Source organism: Astyanax mexicanus, chromosome 6 (genome assembly GCF_023375975.1).
Source record: "Astyanax mexicanus isolate ESR-SI-001 chromosome 6, AstMex3_surface, whole genome shotgun sequence".
NCBI lineage: Eukaryota > Metazoa > Chordata > Actinopteri > Characiformes > Acestrorhamphidae > Astyanax > Astyanax mexicanus.
This window is the reverse complement of record NC_064413.1, coordinates 38264170-38286351: the sequence shown is the minus strand read 5'-3', so window position 1 is coordinate 38286351 and position 22182 is coordinate 38264170. Positions and strand designations below refer to the sequence as shown.

Genomic DNA, 22182 nt, shown 5'->3' with positions numbered 1-22182 from the left:
AAGACCCAATTTACTAGAAAACATACAGGTTTGGATTATGACTTCTATGTGAACTTTATTCTAGTGTCTCTCTTTACTGCCCTAAAAAAAGTTTGACTCTTTCTTCTGATATCTTTCTTAGATGCACAAGACATTTGTACAAAAATGTACATTATATAAAATAAGTTTTGCCTTGTTCTTCAGTATTACTACAGTCTAAAACATAAGGACAATGCTTTGCATCTTGCATCATGTGACAAATCATGTGTAACCCAGGATTTTGATGAGTCTGATAATACATTGATAAAATGTAGGTGACTTACTGTTTCTGCAAACATAAGCAGGCCAGAAGCAGAGCAGATGAAACTCCTGTCATAAGCCAAAGTGGAGTGAGACAGTCCTCCACTCTCCAAACTGGAGCTTTTTTTCCTCGCTCTGTTCACTCTGTCCGCTGTGCTGGCCTCCGGCTCTTCCTCCATCCTGACCGAGACACACCAGCCCGTCACACTCACAAATGTAGTGCTGGTGATGAGGGCTAGGAGGAAAAGTTGGCTTTTTACAGGCTGAAGGAGCAGCGCCCCCTGTCGCCACAGTAGATTCCTCTACACCAATGCTCCTGAAGTGTGTATTTAGGAGTGCTAAAGTATAAACTTATTAAAATAAAAATAAAAATGCTTTAATATATTAATATAAAAGAAGAATGCACCGAATATTTGGAAACCAAAAATGTTAGACACAGCAATTTATACAGTACAATTATCATTTGGATAATGTGATCAAATTACATCATCAAATCATGAGGTCATGACAATTTATTGTATGATTAGTTGATAACCTTATAATAAAATATTTACTATTTATATTTTTTATTATGGATGTTACAATTTTATTATTAATAATAATTATGAAAACAACAATAATAATACCAATAATAATAATAATAATCATATTCATATTTATGATTACTATTACTGTTAGCGACTTATTATGGAACTATACAACATACAATTTGTGATTGTTTAGTGTAATACTCATTTTACAAGCGTAATTTAAGCACTCTAATGGGTTTTCAGTGTTCAATCAATCAAATACATATATATTTTTGGTTTTAGAAGTGTGGCAAATATGACATTTATTTAATTATGTATATATTTGTTATGACTTAATATTAATTAACTTTTATATCTGTTATGATTTAGTATAAATTAATGGTTTCAAAAATGCACAATCAAATTGTACATTTTGTTCCTCTAAAATCTAAGTTGTTAATCTGAAATGTACATAGCTCTTTTCTGCACTACCAACTACTAATTCTTTTGGAAGGAATGGTTTTATATTCGAAGAAGGACAGTATTGCTCTGAGGATTTGATTGCATGTGATGTCACCAACCTTACCATGTAGGCATTCATGTCATATTATGGCAGCAGAGAAATAATTTTCAGTGAGATGTAGTGTCTACATCATGGCTTTAAGCTACTCTTTAACCAACTCAGAGCTGTCACTGACTCAAATGAGCTATTAAATAGAGTGAAATGTGCAGAATAGGTTATTTTTCTAGATATTTTTCTTCTGTACTGCTGTCATTCTGTCACTGGTAATGAAATTATTTTACCAGAAGGGGGCAGCAAATCCATCTGATCTGAGCACAAACTCTGGCATACTAATAGCCTGGTATAGCCATAAAACTGATAAAGTGCATCACTGGACAAAATAAAAATTGTATTTATAATAATTGTGTTTTTAAAAAGGTATGTAACAAAACATAAATAGCATAACATAACAGTAAAGAGAAATGAAATAACACTGATTGCGTGGTGGCTCCCTCTCAGCAGCAAGCACAAGTGCAGCAGACACATTTTGATTTGACATGATTGACAAAAAAAAAATCAAGCCTAATCAAGAAAATGGCCAGATACTTCTCATCAAATAATACAGGCAGTATAATGAGACAGAGTAAATCCTATTCCAATGTCTTACAGTAGGATCTTTCGGATTATAATATCTAAGAGACTGTAATAATGAGCTCTGACATATAAAATCTATATAATTATACAAAGACATTAAATAAATAAAATAATGTCATACTAGATCATTCTAGTGTCTTACAGGAGCATTAAAATATTCTTTATTTTCAAATTTAAAATAAATAAATTAAAAAGCATTAAGGATAGACAGAACGTTCAAGAGCATTGATAAATTGTGAAATCTGGTTTTGTACAAGCCTCTATACTGTACGTATATTATGACACATATGCATGTCTATTTAAACATTCAAATTTTTTGTTTGCATTGTACTGATATTTCATTCTTTTAGTGGCATGTAAGATATTTTAATGCTGCACAGTCTTAATAACATCACCTGTTAGTGTGTTCACTCTTTTTTCTCTTTGGAAAACATTTACCTGTGAATTGACTTGGCAACAGTGCACTACCCTCCCCATTCCATTCTTCAAACACTTTGTTCTGCTTTGTGGCCCACATTATTTATTTATGGGTAAACAAAACAGAAAAATGCCATAAATCTAATTTTTCTTCAGCTGACTAGCTCTAAACAGCAATTTACATTACAGTACATACACAGGCAGATAGAGTGGATCCGAGCTAGCTGTTGAACTAAATTTTATTTATTTGTTTATTTATTTATTTTAGATTACTATACAGATATGAGATACATTTTTAGTAGAGAAAGTTCCGAAAAAATGTAAAAGAGAAATTAGGAATGTGGCAGCATGAGCATTTATATCTACATAATATATTAGTTTTATTAACAAACGTATTTAGCTGTTATTTTTGAAAAAATGTAGGAAATTATTTTGCTTTATATAATCTTGTGCATGTAGATTATTAATAGCAAAAATAAGATAGATAAGATAATAAGAAAGCAATTATATATTAACACTAACGATTATGAAGAAATTAAAGCATATGATACATTACAGTGTACACTCCATACCTTTATATTTCTCTAAACTTCAGCCTCACCTCACTGTGACTCTAACTGTTGTTGCCAAATATAACAGATGGAAAAAATGTGAGCGCTCCATAATAAGATGTTCGTATCACACTGCCCTTCACGGGCCCCGCTGGTCCTGGTGCCCACTGCTTATTAAAAGCAGTTCACAGTGGTTGCCATGTACTCATTTGTAAAGGCTTCTAATGAATGCATCGTTTGCAGAGAATGTAATTAAGTCATCTGGTAAGGACACATGCTGTGATACCAGCGAAGGGACACGGCAATTTACACTTTGCACAATATCCAAATAATATCATGCACACAATTACTATTGTCAATGAAACAATAATAAACCATTTATTTTTTAACCCATGAATAATCAACTCTTTCAGCAAAAGCAGAACTCGACTAAATCTTGAGTAATAACACAGTAATCATAACTGTGCCATATATCATATGCAAATCCAACATGTGAATTGATTTACAGACCTCTAGTCAACTCTATAGAAAATTACTATAAAATGTTTACTGTTCTAAAATGAGGGGCACAGAAAGTACTACTTAATGAGTCTTAATATACATATAAGGTCAAAGTCATATACTGCTTTCTTTTTTAGGGTTTAATTATCGCTTATGGCAAAGTGAATATTCTGAGTAGCGGCAAAGATCATTGGCTGACCTTGCTTGCATTAGCTCATATTTATAGTGATACTCATTTTGAATATATTTTAGTGAGGTGTTAATCAATATAGTTTTACGTATTTTATTATTTTAATTTACAAATCATATATGTTTCATTTTTTATATAAAACATTTGCTCACTATATGTACAGTATTACTATGTGCTGATCAGTTAATAGGTAAACACTGTACTTATAATCAGCAGTATTATAAACCTAAGCTCTTACATTCTTAAATCTATAACTCTACAGGATAATAAAGTTATTAGAGATGATGCTCAGGGGAAGTTTAATAATAAGCAATGCTGCTACAGCTAAGATTAAATCTGAGATTATCGAGAAGACGGTCAAAGGATTTGCATGAGTTTCAGAAGCCTGCAGTCTTTACCAGTAGGATTACTTTATATTCCCCGTATTTACTGTAGTCAATACGCAGCCCTGCTGTGAAAACCATGCCCCCTTTTCTCTGTAATCACAGACTGGCCCCCAAAGATCCTCTGTACTTAAAAGCTCTATTCTACCTGAATGATCTTAAGCCCAGAAGAGACACACCTGGTTGGAATTTCCCATATTTTCTATCACCAGACCCTATTTTTCCATTCACAAAGAACAATAATACTTAAACAATAATTTATTAATGGGTGTAATCTTAAATAAAAACAGGCAGCACAAATCATAGCATATAATTAGAATATTTAAAATATTATATATTTAAATTTAGAAGTTCAGACATTTAATAAAACAAACAAAATATTAGATGTATGTGTTTAACACCATGTTGAAAGGTGCTTAAAAGTATCTAAATAATGTTTAACATTTAACAATTTAAGTCTAACAATTATCTGGCCTGTAATTGTTTCGCTTTTGTTCCCTAAAGAACCTTGTAATAGATGGTTCTTTAAAAAGAACTGTAAAAATGAGTTTAAAGTTTAAAGATCATCCATATAATATAAACATCCTTTTCATGACAATCATTTAACCATTTAGCAACCTCTGGCACAACATCAAACGTCTGGAAAATGTTAGTGTCAAGGTTGAATGTAAAGGTTGAATAACAACAATACAGTAGGTGAATATGCTTTAAGGATTGTTGACGGAATAGTGATTCTTTTAAACGGAAAAAAACTATTCCAGTAACTGGTCATTCTCAACCAGAGCTTGAAACACTCCTTTTGCACTTTTCAGCCGTGGAAACGTAACTCGCAGCACAACAAAGTCCTGGTAGTATAATTGAAAAAGGAAATGAAACTAGCTAAATTATCTTTTCTTTATCATGAATGAGGGATGAGGGGTCTTTCATGGTCTCCAGAGCACATGGGCTGGATTTGAAGGGTGGAGGGGTGTAGAAGAGTGAGAGAGTCCACATGAAGACGTCCTCATCTCTGATGAATCTCTGGCTGCCTTTTATTTCCTGCACTCTTCTCCCAGGCTCTGGCGGGCTGGTAAGCCGCTATGAGAAACACTGAAAGGGTGAAAGAAGAGCCAACACCGGGGGGATTAATTATTTCAGTGTCTAGGACCGAGCAGGATATTCCAAACCACTCGGAGACGCAGGCAAATCCCCTCACCTTTGTATGAGAGAAACATGCATGCAAACATTTCAATCAGATTCCACAGAAGAGCAGAGGACTCTGGAGGACAAAAAAATTGTGAAACTAGTGGCTCAGCTAGTCTGTGTATTAAGAGAAGCCAATCAATGCCAGTGTTTAGGTAGAGAGCAAAGAGCAGAGAAATCCATTCCCACCACAAACTGACCACAGAGTGGACACACAGAGCCAAACACAGGCAGAAATCCAATAAAACTGCTTTAACTGTACACAGTGTGTATTCAGTCAAAGGTTACAGGACATCTATTACAACAGAAGAATAGAAGGTTGCATGTTTTGGACAACGGCAAACTCTACAGCAGTGTTGCTCAGATATTGTATGTATTTTTTGCTTTCTGTCATCACAAAATTTCAAATTCTTAACAATTTTTATTTAATTCTAATTTAATTGTAACACAATTTAATGTCTTACAGTTTATGACCATTCCTCATGAAATGCCACTCATCATAAAATGTATAGACTATATAAACAGAAGCTTCTTCATGAAAAAAAAATATATGTTACAAATGATGTAAGGTTTTGATACAACATGATATACACAGAGTAATGTAACCACTTCCTTCTTCTCCAAAAAGTGGATCTAACTGAATGAGACACATACAGGACAGTATGTGTGTGTGTACAGTGAGTAAAGTATGTATGTGTGTTTTGGTGTGCACTCTGAAGCGTGCGTGATGTTTCTGTGCGAGTGTGAAGGCCCACTATGGGAGGCCATTTCACAGTGCTAATGTATGTCTCAAACCTCAGTGTGAGCCACAGTGCCTCAGGGAATCCACGCCATTCATCTCCCACATACCCCACTGATACTGAGAGCCAATCAAGCTGCCATAAGACCACCATACTGAGTAACATCATAGGCCTAATGGAAACAAAGTCCTTCACACAACAGACACTACTTCCACTTACTTTCTTATTATATGCACCTGAGTTTAAAATAGCATTCATATTATTTACTGCAGTAAACTGCTGGCTTTTTTGGGGCAGTTTTGACATACTAACGAAAGCTTTCAAAGCAGTTAAATGATCCTTGCTAATAAAAACTTACTTATTAGCATTGCCACCAGAAATCTATATAAAAAACATTTAGATTCAGTCTCCAGAATAATTAAGTATAATGTATAACTGTTCATAATCTCATAGCTGTTATATGGCCACAACAAATGTTCTTTTAATTAAATTGAAAGAGCACTTTTAAGTGAAACATTAACAGATAAACGTAAAATGTAAAGGTGCTATATCAAGTAATAGTTTTAATAGTACTTTTAATGCACCAATAAAATCAATAAAAAATTTAATATGTCAGAAAATAATGCATAATCAGATAAATGTTGTTCCATTATGCAAAGAAATATATTTATTTCTAAACAAGAATTAGAAATTGTAATGCTGAGCCAATATGTATGAAAAGCAGAGCTCAATCTCATTGTTTTTGCTGCTAAATAATTTAAAGTATTTGAGCAAGGCTAATAATTTATTAAATAATGAATTAATAATAGTCATTTATGAACAATTCTACAGTAAGCAAAGCTTGTTTAATACATGATAACAAGCAGCATACATAGGTTTAATTGTAAGAGACAGAGATGCTAGTCATAACAGTCACTTCAGTCTGGTAAAGGGATATGAGTACAATTCATTAAAGGCACTTTTACTCAAGAATGAAAATATATGCAGTAAATATAATCATAAAAACATACAAATTCTAAACAAATTTTGATGTACATGACATCTATTGTACATTAATGTTTTTTCTGTACATTTAAGAAAACAAAAGAATATTGCTTATTACTTTAATTGGTATGGGGGGGGGGGTATGGTTGAGTTGCAACAATATTGCCATGTGGAGGCTCTACTTTATTCTAGCTAGCACTCACTGTGAGCTGCTTGTGTGAATGATTTAACATTGTACTGTACTGAGGGACCAAGAGGAATTGTTAAATAATACAAGAGTGAATTATGTTACTTAAACACAACAAAAAACTATTGTTATAATATAAAAAAGATGTTCTGGGGAAAGGTAAAAATGTTTGTCTAATTTCTATTAAATGTTACAGATGAAATTGGAATGAGAATATGGATAATGGAAAGAGTCACAAGTCAAAATCAAATTCTACCTAGAACTGTTTAACAAATGAGTATACTATATTTCATAATATTTGTTGTGCCCTGTTCTCTCTAATAATACAATATGATCATGAACTTGAATGCTGATAATGAATCTAACAGTGATTCTTTAACACTTACTGTATGAAGTTCTGTTTTTAAAAATAACGAGTAAAAAAATGTGTTCCCGTATATTTTAATGACGTGTGCCAGCAATTGTTTATGTATGGCTGTGTGTAAGTATTGTTTTGTATAATGTGTGTGGAGGCAGTGTGTGACTGCTGTATGCTTGTGTGTGTGTTCATGTGTGTGTTGACGCCGCCCTCCGCCCAGCCCCTGCCCTGCTGTGAATTCAGAGCCCAAATCTGTTCTCCTAAACGCCTCCCTGCTGCCAGAACACAACACACACATACACACATACACACACTCTCACTCTTCGCCCTCATCCACAGTGAGTTGTCAGCTAACCCAGATGTCGCCTCATAATTGGCTGATGTGGGCGCCCAGAAAGGCGAAGACATTATTACACACTCTTGCTCACTCTTCACACACACTCTTTCTCTCTCTTACACACACACACACACACACACACACACAAACACATGCACATGCACACACCTCCCCACCAACCTTACCAAGACACCACTGCACCCCACCCCATATCCCAGCATGCCTCATTCCTCCCCCACAGCTTACAGCAGCCCTCCAACACAAGCACGCAGCCAATTATTTAGAGGTATACGTGCACCTATCACCAATGTTAGAAACGAAGCAGCGACAAGGCATTAAAAAGAAGTCTAACAAATGAAGCCTGAATGAGCAGACAAAGATGGCGGTGGTTGTAGTTGAAGGTGGTTGAGAAGCGGAATTGAAGGTTGGGTTTGTGACCGCGTTAGTGGATTACTCCCTGACACAGCCGATATGTCAGAGCATATCTAATCAGCATTCCTGAAACTGAGCCCAGCTGAGAGAATAGATCCCAGCCTTAGTGCGGCGGCCCCCCTGCTGTGCTACCTGTCAAAGCTAATATTTCCCCTCCAGCTGCCCACAACAACATCACACTTCTGCCTTCTCATTTATTACTTATCGCCATTCCCCAATCAGCCCTGCTTACGTAGATTACGAGCACAAACATAGCATTCTCTTGTTTAACGGTGTAGAAATACGCACAACATACCCAATACTACCCCATAGTTATTTTAAAATGCAAGTTCACCAATAACCTTGGGATCTAGCAAGAAGGTCTAAACTATGGTGTATTCAATGAAAACAATAAAGATATTAATACAAAAAAATGTTCAATATGAAGACCAATAAATATAGTGGACAACTGCATCCCTTTCCACCCCAACCCCCACAACCCCCAAATATTCTAAAAACAATAAAAAAAAAAAATCCCCAAATAAATAAATAACATGAGTTCCAGAGAGTGGTGGCTATATTTCATGTTGTTTTGGCAGGAGTCACTTGCTGGGGATATATTCCCTCCATGTTATGCAGTGAAAAAATCATTTGCATTTTTTTTCTGCGAGTGTGAAGTATCAAAGGCGGGCCCCTGCTGAGCGGCGAATAGACAGAGCTGGCAGAGGCATGAATTTTTCAGCAGCTATCGCCCTCCCTTTCTCTCCCTTTCTCTCTTTTCCTGTCGGTTCAGTCGATACGCTGCCTGGACGAGGGGCTGAGGCTGCATGAGAACTAGCTGAGCTGCATCTCCACAATTCCAGCAGCTTCACTAACTGGCACCTGAATTAGAAAATGATAAATAAATCTTGCGCACATTTGTCAATTCCTCACAGTGATTATCCCTGGCAGCAGATGCTCCATATCTGGAAATCTTACACATTTCTCCTTCAACACTGCCTCTGGAGAGACTTAGTGTGTAGGTTTTGTGTGCTGGTGTGGCGTGTTGTCTGCTTTGCTGCTTTCCCTACCAATAATTCATGTTAATTAGGCTCAGTTTACCAGGGGAAAATAACATCACTTATAAACATAGTGTTAATAAGATGTTTTGACGGCTGCATAGCAAGATGGCTTCTCGAGCAGATTTAGAAATAAGGCTTTCTGTGATCAGAATAAAGGCACAGTAAATTTAGAAATATGTGTGTACAAGCAAACACCTGGAAGAGGCTGTAAAAATCCATTCTGATTTTTTGTGTTTGTGTAAAATTGTTAAAAATAATTAATAATTAACATACAACAAAATTCTGTACTATCTTACTGCTACAGTAATGGTTATTGCATTGTCTTGCAATAATCCAAGTTCTTAGGAAAATAAAAGGAAAGGGTTGGCAGGTACACTCTAATCTAATACATCAGCCATGAACCTGTACCTCACAGACTGAAGAGTGCTTATAGAATAGTAAAGCAGGTGTCCTATAAATATTTAAGAGAGGCTTTAGGATCATAGGAGTGACAAACACATTTTCTTTGTAAAGAAAAGCATTGAAATGTGATCTAACCTTGATCTTAAAAATATAGTTAAAAATAAATAAATATGTTTAGAGGCAAATCATTACTTAATGTAATAGGTATTGAAAAATACATTATACATAATTAAATGATGTCTGGTGAAAGATTGGCTAAAACATGTGAAATACAAATTTACAGTAAATCAAGTAGTACAATAAAGATAAATGAATTTAAAAAATAATAATTAATCTTATTAAGGATCAAACCTTTCAGTAAAAATACGACATTTTGACACAGAATAATGATAATCAAATTAACATCTGTATGAGGAGCAGATCCAGAATTATATTAGAGGATATTATTATTATTATTATTATTATTATTATTATTATTATTATTATTATACATCTTCAGTTGAAGCCAGACATTTCAAAGGTCTTTCAACACAACAGTAGGGTAACATAAATCCACTTGGCTTAAATTATTCACAAAAGGCATTGTCTGCTAGAGGTCTAACAAAAATGCTGCCTTCACTTGTTAAGCTGTAGTTTACAGCAGACCTGGACTGGATTTGTAAGGAACCATGTCTGTTCAGTTTAGGCTAGCCTAAATATTAAATGGAATCTTTTTTGCTATTCTATACTAAGCTGATTTTGTCTAGTATTTTTATGGCAGCAATTATATGGGAGCCAGTGACCTGTTGGTTATATACCCAAAGACATACTTTCCCTGCATTATTTTTTTTTCATATTTCTTGTTAAATTACTTATCTATACTAATAGAAACAACATAGATCTGTGTGCTGGGTTTTTGAATAATTAGAGTAATCAGATAAAAATAAACCAAAAATAGAATTTTCTTTGTAAGGGTCACAAGCAGAATTCATAAGAAGTTCATAGAGAGCACATCTATAATTATTACAGCGTCTCACTCTGTATTGTTGCATCATCCACACACCAGAAGCTAAGTTCAGGAAAGTAAAGCAGAAAAAGAAAAGGAATGTATGAGATATATGAGTGGAACTGAGCAGATAGTGGCCTAGATTCAGCAGAGTGGCTTCATTAGCAGCCCTGAAAATATTGTGATCACTGCCAACACAGATGGAGGAAAAGTTAATGCAAAAAATGAAGACTTGGGCTTCTGCTTCTTAAATTTTGGAGGGTTAATGAAAAGGAGACACATAATTTAAATGGGCGATCATAAATTAATAGGGCGGTTCCATAGAATATCACCTTACTCGACAGCAGCACAATTAAGCTGTGCATAGAACAGAAATGTAGTCTATTGTTAAATGTAGTCAATTGTTGTTGATTTTTTTTTTAAGTAATTTAATAATATTTACTGAGTCTTAACTACTTCAGGACTGTAAATGTCTGAAATGGAAATAGGCCAACACTGGGTTTCATACAAGGTAGATATTTAGATACAGAGACATACACATAAAAGACCATCCTCATGAAACAAGAATTTAAACCTGAATTACAGCATACTATTTTACAGATACCCAAAGCTTTAAATACATGCAGCCTTGTGGGCATAAGGTAAAGGTTTAATACATCTCAAATGTGCAGACTGTCATGCGTAAATGCTCATATATAGACTACATGCCGATTTTAGCCAAGCATAGCCAGCACAGCCTGAGGCATATGGGTACAGATAGGGTTTGCAAATACATGACAGTGGTCCCTGTAACCTCCCTGAGATGGAGAGATGGAAAGCAGAAAGTGAGCCACTTAAGATAGAGAGATAGAGATCATCCACATACTGCCTTAACCACCTATTTCTGCTGTAATTACCTTCTAAAGAAGCTATAAACACTATCTCAGTCAGTGAAAATGTCATTTAGATATGTTCAGAATCCCATTAATGTGGATGGCAGAAGTTTGGCCAGTGAGTATCCAGAGACGTAACCCCACTATATGAAGGTCTAGTGTAGGTGCTTCACTGGTTCCACTGTACACAAAAAACTGTGAAGAGGTTTATTTAGTTGGTTTTAGTGTTATATTGGTCTAATGGCATGTTCTTCTCTATCATATGCCCAACTATTGTTTCTGAACCTGTCTGGCAGTGATAACACTAATTAGATAATTTCCGCAGGAATCTCTCTTTTTTTCCTACAGCAGAAAAAAACAACCTGCTGAACTGATACATATTAGATTCAAACATACATTTATCTAAAACAGCCTTCAATGTATTTCAATTTTGTAACTGGATATAATTTGGCTTTATTATGTAATTATAAATGATAAAATTACAAAATTCCACAGAAATAAAATAATTTAGAATATATAGGATGTTAGAATTTATATTTAGAATATAAAGAGGATCTTCGAAAAATATATATATTTATAATAAAAACAAAAGCAGACATTTGGACACTGATGACGTGTGTATGCCTGCAGCTTGTCCTGAGAAATACCTCCTGCCTGAATGTCACACTAATCCAGGACTGAAACTAGCCTGTCCTTTTCACCACTAAAAATGTCAAGTGGCACCCAAGATTGCCTAGGAGATGATGATGCCTGCCTACCTGTGTGTGTGTGTGTGTGTGTGAAGGAGAGAGTGTGTGTGTGTATGTGTGTGCTGGTGGAGACATGGTAGGGAGGAATCTCATCATGGCATATTGACCCATTGGGACTTGACTGTATTTACATTGCACTCCTAGGCTGTGCATCACCTTGCAGCATATCGATTTCTTTCCTTACTGTAGGAAAAAAAAAACATGTAAAAATTCCATCAACCTCCCTGCACTTCATGATTACTTTACTGCCATGTTTTCCCAATATTTCTTTTTTAAAATGTTTAGAAAACTAGATCTTTTTTATGGTCAGTTTGGGTAAACTAGATATTGGACTAAACAAACTGTGTTAGATATGAAAGTATCTCCAGAACCAGGAATGGGCACCTCTGAGTTGGATGTTGACCTTACTACATCCCAGAGAACCTTTTGTCATTGTGTGAAATGATTTTTGACAAAAAGACAATGAAACCTTTGCAAAAAGGGTCATCCCCTCAAACAATGGCTATTGTGTTCCATTTGACATGGAAGCCAAGAGGAGTTTCCAATAGAAACAGGTACAAAAAGTTCCTATAATAGGATCAATAAGAACAAAACAGCGCTCTAGTCATGATCGCTACCTTTTGTGGAATATTTAATTATAAAGAAGTTGACCACAAGTTTGAAAATAAGCAGGCCATAATTATTTTCTCAAAATTTAATTTGAGAAAATACTGGAAACAAGTATTGCATGTTTTTTTTTTTTTTTTTTAAAGAAAAATAATTTAGGAATTCAGGTTTTCATTGTTTAGGAAACGTTGGTTGTTCAGATCAGAAATTTTAGTTTTTTATATATTATATAGCAGACAAACACAGTATATTTGAGAAGTGAAATAGAGTTTATAGGATTTACAGGACATGTGCAACAAAATTAAACTAAATTAGACAGGTGCATACATTTGGGCACCCTTGTGCTTTTATTAATTTAAATATCTTTTGCACTAATTATTGGAACACAAAATTGGTTTGGTAAGCTGAATGACCCTTGACGTACATACACACATTAATTCAATTATGAGAGATGGTTAAGGTGCCAATTGCAAGTTTTTCTTCTCTTTGCATCTTCTCTAAACAGTGGCAATATGGAAGCCTCAAAAACAAAAACAAAGATCATTCAACATCATTGGTTTAGGGGAAGAATACAAAAGGGTGTTGTGCATGCCGGAAAAGAAAAAAGCATTCCAAGACAAACACTTTCTGCCCACAGCAAAATTTGGTGGTGGTTCCGTCATGCTGTGGGGTTGTGTGATCAGTGCAGGTACTGGGAATCCTGTTAAAGTTGAGGGTTGTATGGATTTCACTCAATATCAGCAGATTCTTCAGAATAATGTTTAAGTATCAGTATATCATTATAATCAATATGTCTGGTTATGTAATTAGTTAGTTGATAATTGTATCATGAGTTGTAGTCTATTTGTCTATTCAATAAAGCATACAAAATGACCAGTTCATGTCTTTTGTCTGTAAGATCATGCCAATGATATGAAATGTCAATGCAATATGCACATGTAGAACACCTAAGCAGTTAATATCCTTACATTAGAACTGTAAAAATAGTATTTTTGATTTTAACAATGACATCAACAGTTTGTATGAATAAACCTATTTTTTATTGTTCTTTTATTAAAGCAGCAAAAAGAAAACTATGATGGCTTCAATCACAAGAATTACAACAAAGCTAAATCAATAACATCCTGCTATCTACCTCTGTCCCTAATAAGCATAAGAGTCACCTTCAATACATACAGAGAGAAAGAGAGACAGAGTTATAGTGGCAGTCATCTTCTATACACATCAGCTAAACTTGCACAACACACAAGAAACAGCTCTAAGTCCATCAAGGCCCAGAGAGCATTGATTTCCAATGGAAATACACAGGCAAATTTAACAGTTCACAACACTGAAAATTCCGGGGAGCAACGTTACAGCCACAATCAATACTTGGTCTGTACACATGGCATGTACTGCAGCATGGTGACATGGGAAAACATATTAGGTTTACTTCTTGTATGTTTAACGCTCAGTTTTCGAACCCCACTAGAATAAATACACCAGTCTGTTTTGTTTGTAACCCTTAATACAATTCAATGAACTGAGTGTAAAACCAGAACTGCATAAAAACGTTCATAATCTTCTATGATTTAAAAACTACAGTGTATAAATAATACACCAACTTTTTACAAACTGCATTCCACATCTGCATCACAAACCCCATCAAGTGTGCAATAAAAGGGAATTTTATGCCTAAATAACTAAAAAGCAACTGTGATAAAAATCTAAGTGAACAGAGAGAGATTATCTTGATGTAATATTCAGAGAACTCAAAGCCAAGAGGTATGTTTTCTGATTGCAATGCCATGAGATGCACATCATCTGGGAAGACTTTTCATTTCAGTGTTGGCGGTTGTGTATTTCAACTGTTTATGAAGGAGAATAAAAGAGAGAATGAGAGAAAGAGCTATTGAATTTAAAGTTTGTGCATCTACACTTTTTCTGACATTCCACCATGTTCTTGTGTACTCAAATCCAGGCCAAGGGTTTAAAGGTACAACCAAAACCCACCCAACCCCCAGCCCATCAACTAATTTCATGACACTTCTTGTGTCAGTCCTACATGTGAGAGGTATCCAAGCCACACAGGCCACACCTTATTTTCTTAGCACTCCAATCACTGCTTAGTAACTGTTGCCTCCCTTTCTTACCTCAGTCAATATTTTCCTACCCACTGCTTTCTGTGTCGGTCTTCTGTTTTAATTCTGGCATATTACAGGGCTATAGTATAATTCTGAAATAAATACACTGATGCATTGTTATTGTTTTATTTTTTTATGTATAACAATCCTAAAAAAATAATTAAATTACACAATAATTTAAATAATTTTTTACTACAGAAGTAATTAGACAATGCTGAATAAAGCATTCTTTAAATAAAATGCTATGCTAAATGTGGATATGTTAAATGTTTAGCTGTTTAAAGTTAGCTCTGTGCTAACTGTATCCCCTTAATGGAGGTGTTTGGAGCTGCCAGGTGTTGTTTACGGGAGTTAACAGTAATTTGCAGCTATCTCGGGCAATCAGACAGTCGCAGGAGCACCCTGCTGAGAGCCAGTGCTGTGAGCCAGGACCTCAGTGTCTGTTCTCTCCTGCACAGATAACAGCATCTCTCTCTCTCTCTCTCTCTCTCTCTCGCACACACTATCTCTCTTTTTCTATTCCACACACACATACACATATAACAGGGACAGGAAGCAGAGAGCTGTCTCGCTTTTGCATAGATAAGAGAGTCCGCTGATGAACCTGTCACTGTCTGACAGCTCCGTTTGACTGAGCTGCAAATACCCCGCATCGCACTGGTCATCTTTCACTGATGAACCATTAGATTGTGGTTTTGCTGCAATTCACAATCTTTTGCTGTCACTTGCTGTGCACCATAATAGCCTAACTTATAGAGAGGAGACAGTTCAATTTCTGAGAGGGGAAAATGAGAGTAGACAAAAGCAGCTGATAATTGACATTTTGAATTTAGTCTGATGATGAGTTCACTGCAGAGAGCTCATCACACCATCCTCATCAGCACTACTCCTACTCTAAACTGCAGGAGTAAAAAGATGGTCTTGAAATTTTGCCAAGCATCATTATCCACAGGAGCACTGCGTAAAAAAAAATCTCGAAAGCTTCTCAGCAGCCTCAGTGATCTTTATCAGGTCCTGATATGCATCAGGAAGCTGACACAGGGGAAAGAGCTGCGGCAGATCTAAGGGTGCATTGAGCGAAAGAACTGACTCCTCTGTTCCTTTTAGATCGCTCGCTGCTCTATAGTCTCTGCTTAATGGGACTCACACATGTTCAGGATGAGCTCATTGGCTAATCTGACCTTCAGACCTGGGGGGCAGTCTGTGTCCTTTGCTTTGACCCCAAAGGCTGAGAATGTCTGTGGATAGTGGAGGACTTAAGCACATGCAAACAGGAGAATTGCCTTAATAATACTGTGCAGGGAAACACGTCTTTTGAGTAAATTTTGTATATTTCGATATATATTAAAAAGCATGTACCTTTATTTTTGTCATTTGTCTCTTGTGAAAGATAATGGGACACAATGCTAGTTCGCATAATACACAGTATATTAATACAATCCTGACATAATTATTTAAGCATAAATGTCCTGACATATTGCAAATAACAAATATACATTGGTTCACTTAACCTAATAAAAAAATTATATAACATAAGGTCAAGACTCACTAAGTGATTTTAGAAATTAACATTCAAGTCTTTAACATGAATAGATTTTGCAAACTATCAAGAGTGCCAGATTATTGGAACTGTGGAGGTGGCCAGCCATTTTTGCTGTGTTTTTCAATGCATCCACTGTCAGTGTCTCCCTCCCGCAAAAATAATAACAAATGCTAAAAACATTAGCCCTCCGCAAACTTGAGCCGTATGAAATTCATAAGGCCGCTCGGAGATTGGCTTACTGACTTCAAGATCAAGTCCATGTCGGGGAATTTAAATTTTTCAAAATGTTGCAAGGATCAACATCCTTGCCCAGAAACACTTGTGTGTGTCTACAGATACTGCCAGGGTCTCCCCTCAGGACTTTTCGCTGTCGGACTGTGTGGGGCCGAGGTTCAGGGCTGTCTGACATACGCAGGAACGAATCACGGCGAGAGTCAGAGACGAGGCCAGGCGGAGGTCAGCGCGCGCCTGCAGGCATGCTCATTTGCATGCGTTTAGGGGCGGGACCTGATGGTGCTGTGTTGCAGGCATGCTCAGCAGGACATCGTTTACATAATTGATGAAATATGATAATAATGCAAGCTGGCGTTGGCTTGCTGGGTTGAAGCAGCACCCTGGGAGCTGAGCCCAGACGAACCTTACAACTTTGGCAGGCAGAGAGAGAGAGAGAGAGAGAGAGAGAAAGAGAGAGAAAGAGAGAGAGAGAGAGAGAGAGAGAGAGAGAGAGAGAGAGAGAGAAAGACGGAGATGGGGGTACGGCCTGGAGCATAGTTTGACAGAAAGGCTTCTTTTCTTAGATTGACATTCCTCCAAAGACAGCAGTGGCAGCTCCAGTAGTGGCGTACTTGGCTTTATGTGGTTAGCATCATGAATATGGATGCTAAAGAAGATGAAGCAGTATGTGATTATATACCATTATGAGTAATCCATAAGCTACAAGCCAAGGCAGCATGTATGCAGCTCTATGTAAAGCCGCAATTAAAATAAACGTTTGACGTTGGTCCCTTTGTGTAAAACTACATCTGATGTAAAAAAATTCACCTCACAAAAATATGACAGTTACATTACATAGGAGTAAATATTTTTAACATTACTGTACATAGATCAATCAATATGGAGATACATATGTACACCCACTAATTAAACAAGCTAATAGTGTGATCTTCAATACCGCAGATACTGATTTATTTTATTAAGTCTATCAAATGGAATGTCTAACTGATTAGTACATAAAGTCAATGGGGTGCTCAAACCTCTTACATGCAACATTGATTTAAAAATGTGTTGGTTCATGGGTTGTTCCTGACCATACAGACCTATTTTTTCTCAGCTGAAGGCTATGGTCTGGGTTTTCTAACAGATTTTGACATGGTGACAATATCTTACAATAACTCATTCTTGACCTTGTGGCATGGCTCATGGTTATTTGTAAGCATGTAGATTTTGCATTTGTGTGTCTTAGTAGCTGTGTTTCTAAGCCCATGCTGCCATTGAGGTAGGATGGGTTAAGTCCTTCATCAGTAGCCTGTTGTTCACACATTTGGAACAGTCTTAATAATGCCTCATGGAGACATCATGAACATTTATATAAAAAAATAAATAAATAATAAACACTAAACTGCAAAGGCTTTGTTTTCACCATTTTCACTTAACTGGTGATGTTTTTCTATGTTACTTCCACAGCAGGCACAATCAACAATATTAATTATAAAAATTGGTCAACTTCAAATTTAAGTGTCAACTAATTATTATCATGCTGGTGATGGACAAACAACCTTTAAACAACCTTTATTTAACATTCAGGATTAGTCTTTTAGTTCTGACCCTTTCTACTCTGCAAGAACAAAGTGCAAAAACTAATCTGGAGTAGGTGGTAACAAGACAATGAGGACAAGACCATGAAAAATAATTTACGGGTTGATGTCAGTCCTGATTTACTTGTTTTTTTCATGCACTGTGGGTAGAAGAAAGGTTTCACCTGCAGCATTAATATGCAACTAGCCTATCCATATTTTAAAAAGAGTAAGTACTAAATGCTTTAAGCAAAATGACACCTTTAAGCCTAAGTGTTATATTCAAGTTTGATCTGTAATTATATGATTAGATATGGAAACTTATTATGTTATGTTAAGGGGGACTAAACACCCTGATTTTTGCTGACTCCACCCTGAGCTTAAATTTTTAAAAGGCAAAAAATTTGTGAGCGGCACTGGGTGATGTATGGGTTTAGAGGCAGAGCAGGAGGGAGAGCTGATTGGCTGAGCTGCAGCAGCAGTGTCACTGTGATAGAGGCTTATCAGCATATTATTTTATGTCTGCGTACTAAAGTACGCACAGTTGAACCTGAGAGGGCACTGCAGAGGCTGAAATTACAACAATAAGATCCTTTTTTTAAAGGTTAGGAAATGTTTATAAAAATTGTAAAATTTTAAATTTTAAGACTCATAAGTTTCCTCACTCTGAAGAAAATTTCAGCTATTGGACAAAAAATGTTTTAGGGTTAAGTAGCAGAGACTGGACAAGAGGGTGACATTCACAGGTGAGCAGACTTGAGGAGCTGATCTAAAACGTGCATGCTTACAGGAGGGGATGGCAGAAGTAACTGGTGACTAATCGAAAAAAAAAAAGAAAATCGCTAAGATCATTAGAATAACAAAATAGTCATTAGTTGCAGCCCTAGTAAGCAGTGACTTGTGGGTAATCCAAGGTCTGCAAATAATGTATCAGTTGTGTTCTTTAAATTGCTCAGTATTTTGGCTGCATCTCCCAACTGTATATGAAGATTCCTTCAGTTAGAACAGTCTTTAATGACGTAGCAGCTGAGAAATGGAGCCCACCTTGACTATAGCCTAGGTATTGGAAAGTATTTTCTGTTTCTCTCCTTTTCTGACTCCTCGTATTAGAACCACTGACTAATGAGGTTCCTTACTAAAGTAATTGGGAAAAAAGACAACTCTACAAAGGAGGGGGCCAAGATGATGGAATGAAAATAAGTCTGCAGTCCCTTACTATGTGCTGAGTTTTTCAGTTAGGACTACCCATTTCAGGGAACTCTACCTAAAGCACTCTGTTTAGTTCCATAAAATAGCAGGCAAAAATTAACTGAGATATCAACTAATCAGACTTAAATTTCTAAGTGGACATTTTCCACTGTAAAGCGTGTTGGTTAATTCAAAGGATACAGAGAAGTTGCCAGCTGTAGAGAATCATGGTCACCAGGGTTCTATGAACAGATATATTGTAAAAATAACACTGGGTTACACTGTGTAAAATAAGAAAAAACATTGTTTTTTTTCTATTAAAATGAATATTGGAACTTTCTTTAATGCACCAGAAAAAGAACAATTCACAAAATGTCACTGAAAGCACCATATATTGCCATGATCTTTAAATCCATGATGAGTATGTAAACATCTGACCACAAAAGTAATATCAGCTGTTTACATATACTTCAGAAACGTTTTGTCAAAATGGTCACTGGGTTAAACTATTTAACTATAATTTAATGAATACAAATCTATTTCATTCATTTTATATTTTCTACTTATTTCAATAACCTACACTTCACTTTTCCCCACAAAACTACAAGTTGTAAAGTAAAAACAGTTACATACTTTGTCCTCTCTTTCTTTTTTTTTGTCATGCTCACAGTGTGATCTTTTAAAAACATGTGCACACACTTTCTCTCTTACAGTAACACATGTACACTTCCTCTTCAGACCATGTTTTCTGTGCTGTACTCTTCCCACACCATGGCATATGCTGTCGCAGAGTCTGGATCAGTGCCACATGCTAGCCTGCTGCCCTACGCTCTTCTGCCTGCTCTCCGCCACCTGTGCTCCTTCCCCAAGCGGCTTCCTCCAGCCTCTCCGGCCCCAGTCTACACCTGTGCCTGAGAAAAGCTCCAGCCCAGCAACCCCCTGTACACCCCAGAGCTGTCACTGATCCAACTTCCAAACGTCAACAACAACCTCGACAGAACCCTGCAAAACAACCCCATAACAACCTCTACAGAACCTTTGTGAACTTCTTCTCACCCCTACACACTGTCACAGCACTAGAATGTGTGCACAAGATTTGATCAGTGTTTATGAAAGACATTAATGGTGTAAAGACATCTGCGTTAACTGATTAGAATGTGAAAATTGACAATAGTCTAATTTCAGTCTATGCCATACTAAAATAGCAACTGTAATAAGTGTGCCTTGCTTGATATTTTCTGAATTGCTTGACAGAACATATAATGTTTATAATATGGAGATGGTACTGTATGGTATACAGTGTACAGCTTGTAAATATGCAAAAGAGCTCTGTTTAAAGCACTGCTTTAAAAATTATGGCTTTTTGATGACATTTAAAAAGATGCTGAAAGTGATTGGGTTTCTCAAGTATCAGGTTTTTTTCTCTAGTTCAAAGCGATGAGATTGACATTAGATTTAGAGTCCTAGTTTGACATGTTTACAAACTTTTTTCTTGTAAAAGAAAAGGCCGCAACGGTGTCTCAGCTCTGTTATCTAGTGAGGGATGGTGATTGTAAGACAAGAAGGGCAAAAAGACTTTGTGATAATCCTCAGTAGTACTGACCCACTGGAATCAAGAGTGAGTGTTTATCTTTTTCTAATGCTTCGTGCCGCATTATCATTCAGAGGACGGTACAAAGTGAGACAGAGCACAAGGGATTAATGGTGACCTTATTGAATGAGGGCCTGATGAATTTACACGCAATGAAAATGCCCATGAGCAATGACTTGCTCCGATAAAAACACAAGTCTGCAGATACAATCTAATGAACTCAGCAACCTATGGATTGATTCACAGGACAAACATCAAGTGGCTATTGTATCAAACAATGATTTCTCCTTAAGGAAGGTTAAATGATAGTCATACGTAAAGCAAACCTGCTGCCTATGCGGTGTGAGTGAGAGTGCAGATCTACAAAGTTCTACACAATGTGTATAATATTGGTCATTTGGACACTGAAGGCCAACAAGGACACTGATGAGAATCTTTCCTTGGTTCTCAGGGCCAGAATTAGCCATCAATTATATCTGTTCTAAATATGGTAACTGGCTAAAAAAAATATTAAAAATACATGACTTGTTCAGTGTCTGCTGCTGTACCACAAATCTGAAAAAGATTTTAAGTAAAGTTACAGGCAGAGGTTTGGTATACAGTATACTGTTTTATCAATGTTACAGCAAAAAGCATCACACAAGAAGCCACTTTTATAGCTGCAGGCTGTAGGTATAGCTTAAGTTTTTACTGTTTATTTGTTTTAAGCCACAATAGCACAATGTTGTTCTGACCCAAAGAAGCATCTAATAGATTTTTGTGTTAATGAACATATCTTCAGAGATTGCAGAATATGGATTTAGAGTGGGACTCTGAAACAGATTGATATGTAGCACAATTTCCAAAACCTGCTTTAATGTTATGAAATCACTGATAAAAACTCTGTCCTCATTATTATCTTTGGACACATAAAACTTGTACTATTCTTGTTGCTCACCCACATACAATAACAACTACGTTTGCTTTGAGCCTGATACATGTGATCTCTGCTATTTCTTATCAGGCTTTTCCATCTGATACTCTGTAGACGTAGACTGCAGACTTGCGTGCAAACCATGCAGCCAAACAGCGGCCAGAGGAAGAG

At 36.2% G+C, this 22182-nt stretch overlaps 1 protein-coding gene across 6 annotated transcripts in view; it reads right to left on the bottom strand.

The window, feature by feature from the left end:
• Window positions 1–22182, bottom strand: part of cmtm8b (CKLF-like MARVEL transmembrane domain containing 8b) — a 56422-nt gene that overhangs the window by 2620 nt on the left and 31620 nt on the right. For 4 of the 6 annotated variants that reach the window (XM_049480388.1, XM_049480386.1, XM_049480387.1 and 1 more), the window contains one exon: window positions 303–459. In XM_049480388.1, the coding sequence (XP_049336345.1) occupies window positions 303–459 (157 nt within the window). Of the gene's footprint in view, window positions 1–302; window positions 515–22182 lie in introns of all 6 variants that reach the window. The other 2 variants (XM_049480389.1, XM_007250433.4) reach the window with 1 other exon arrangement.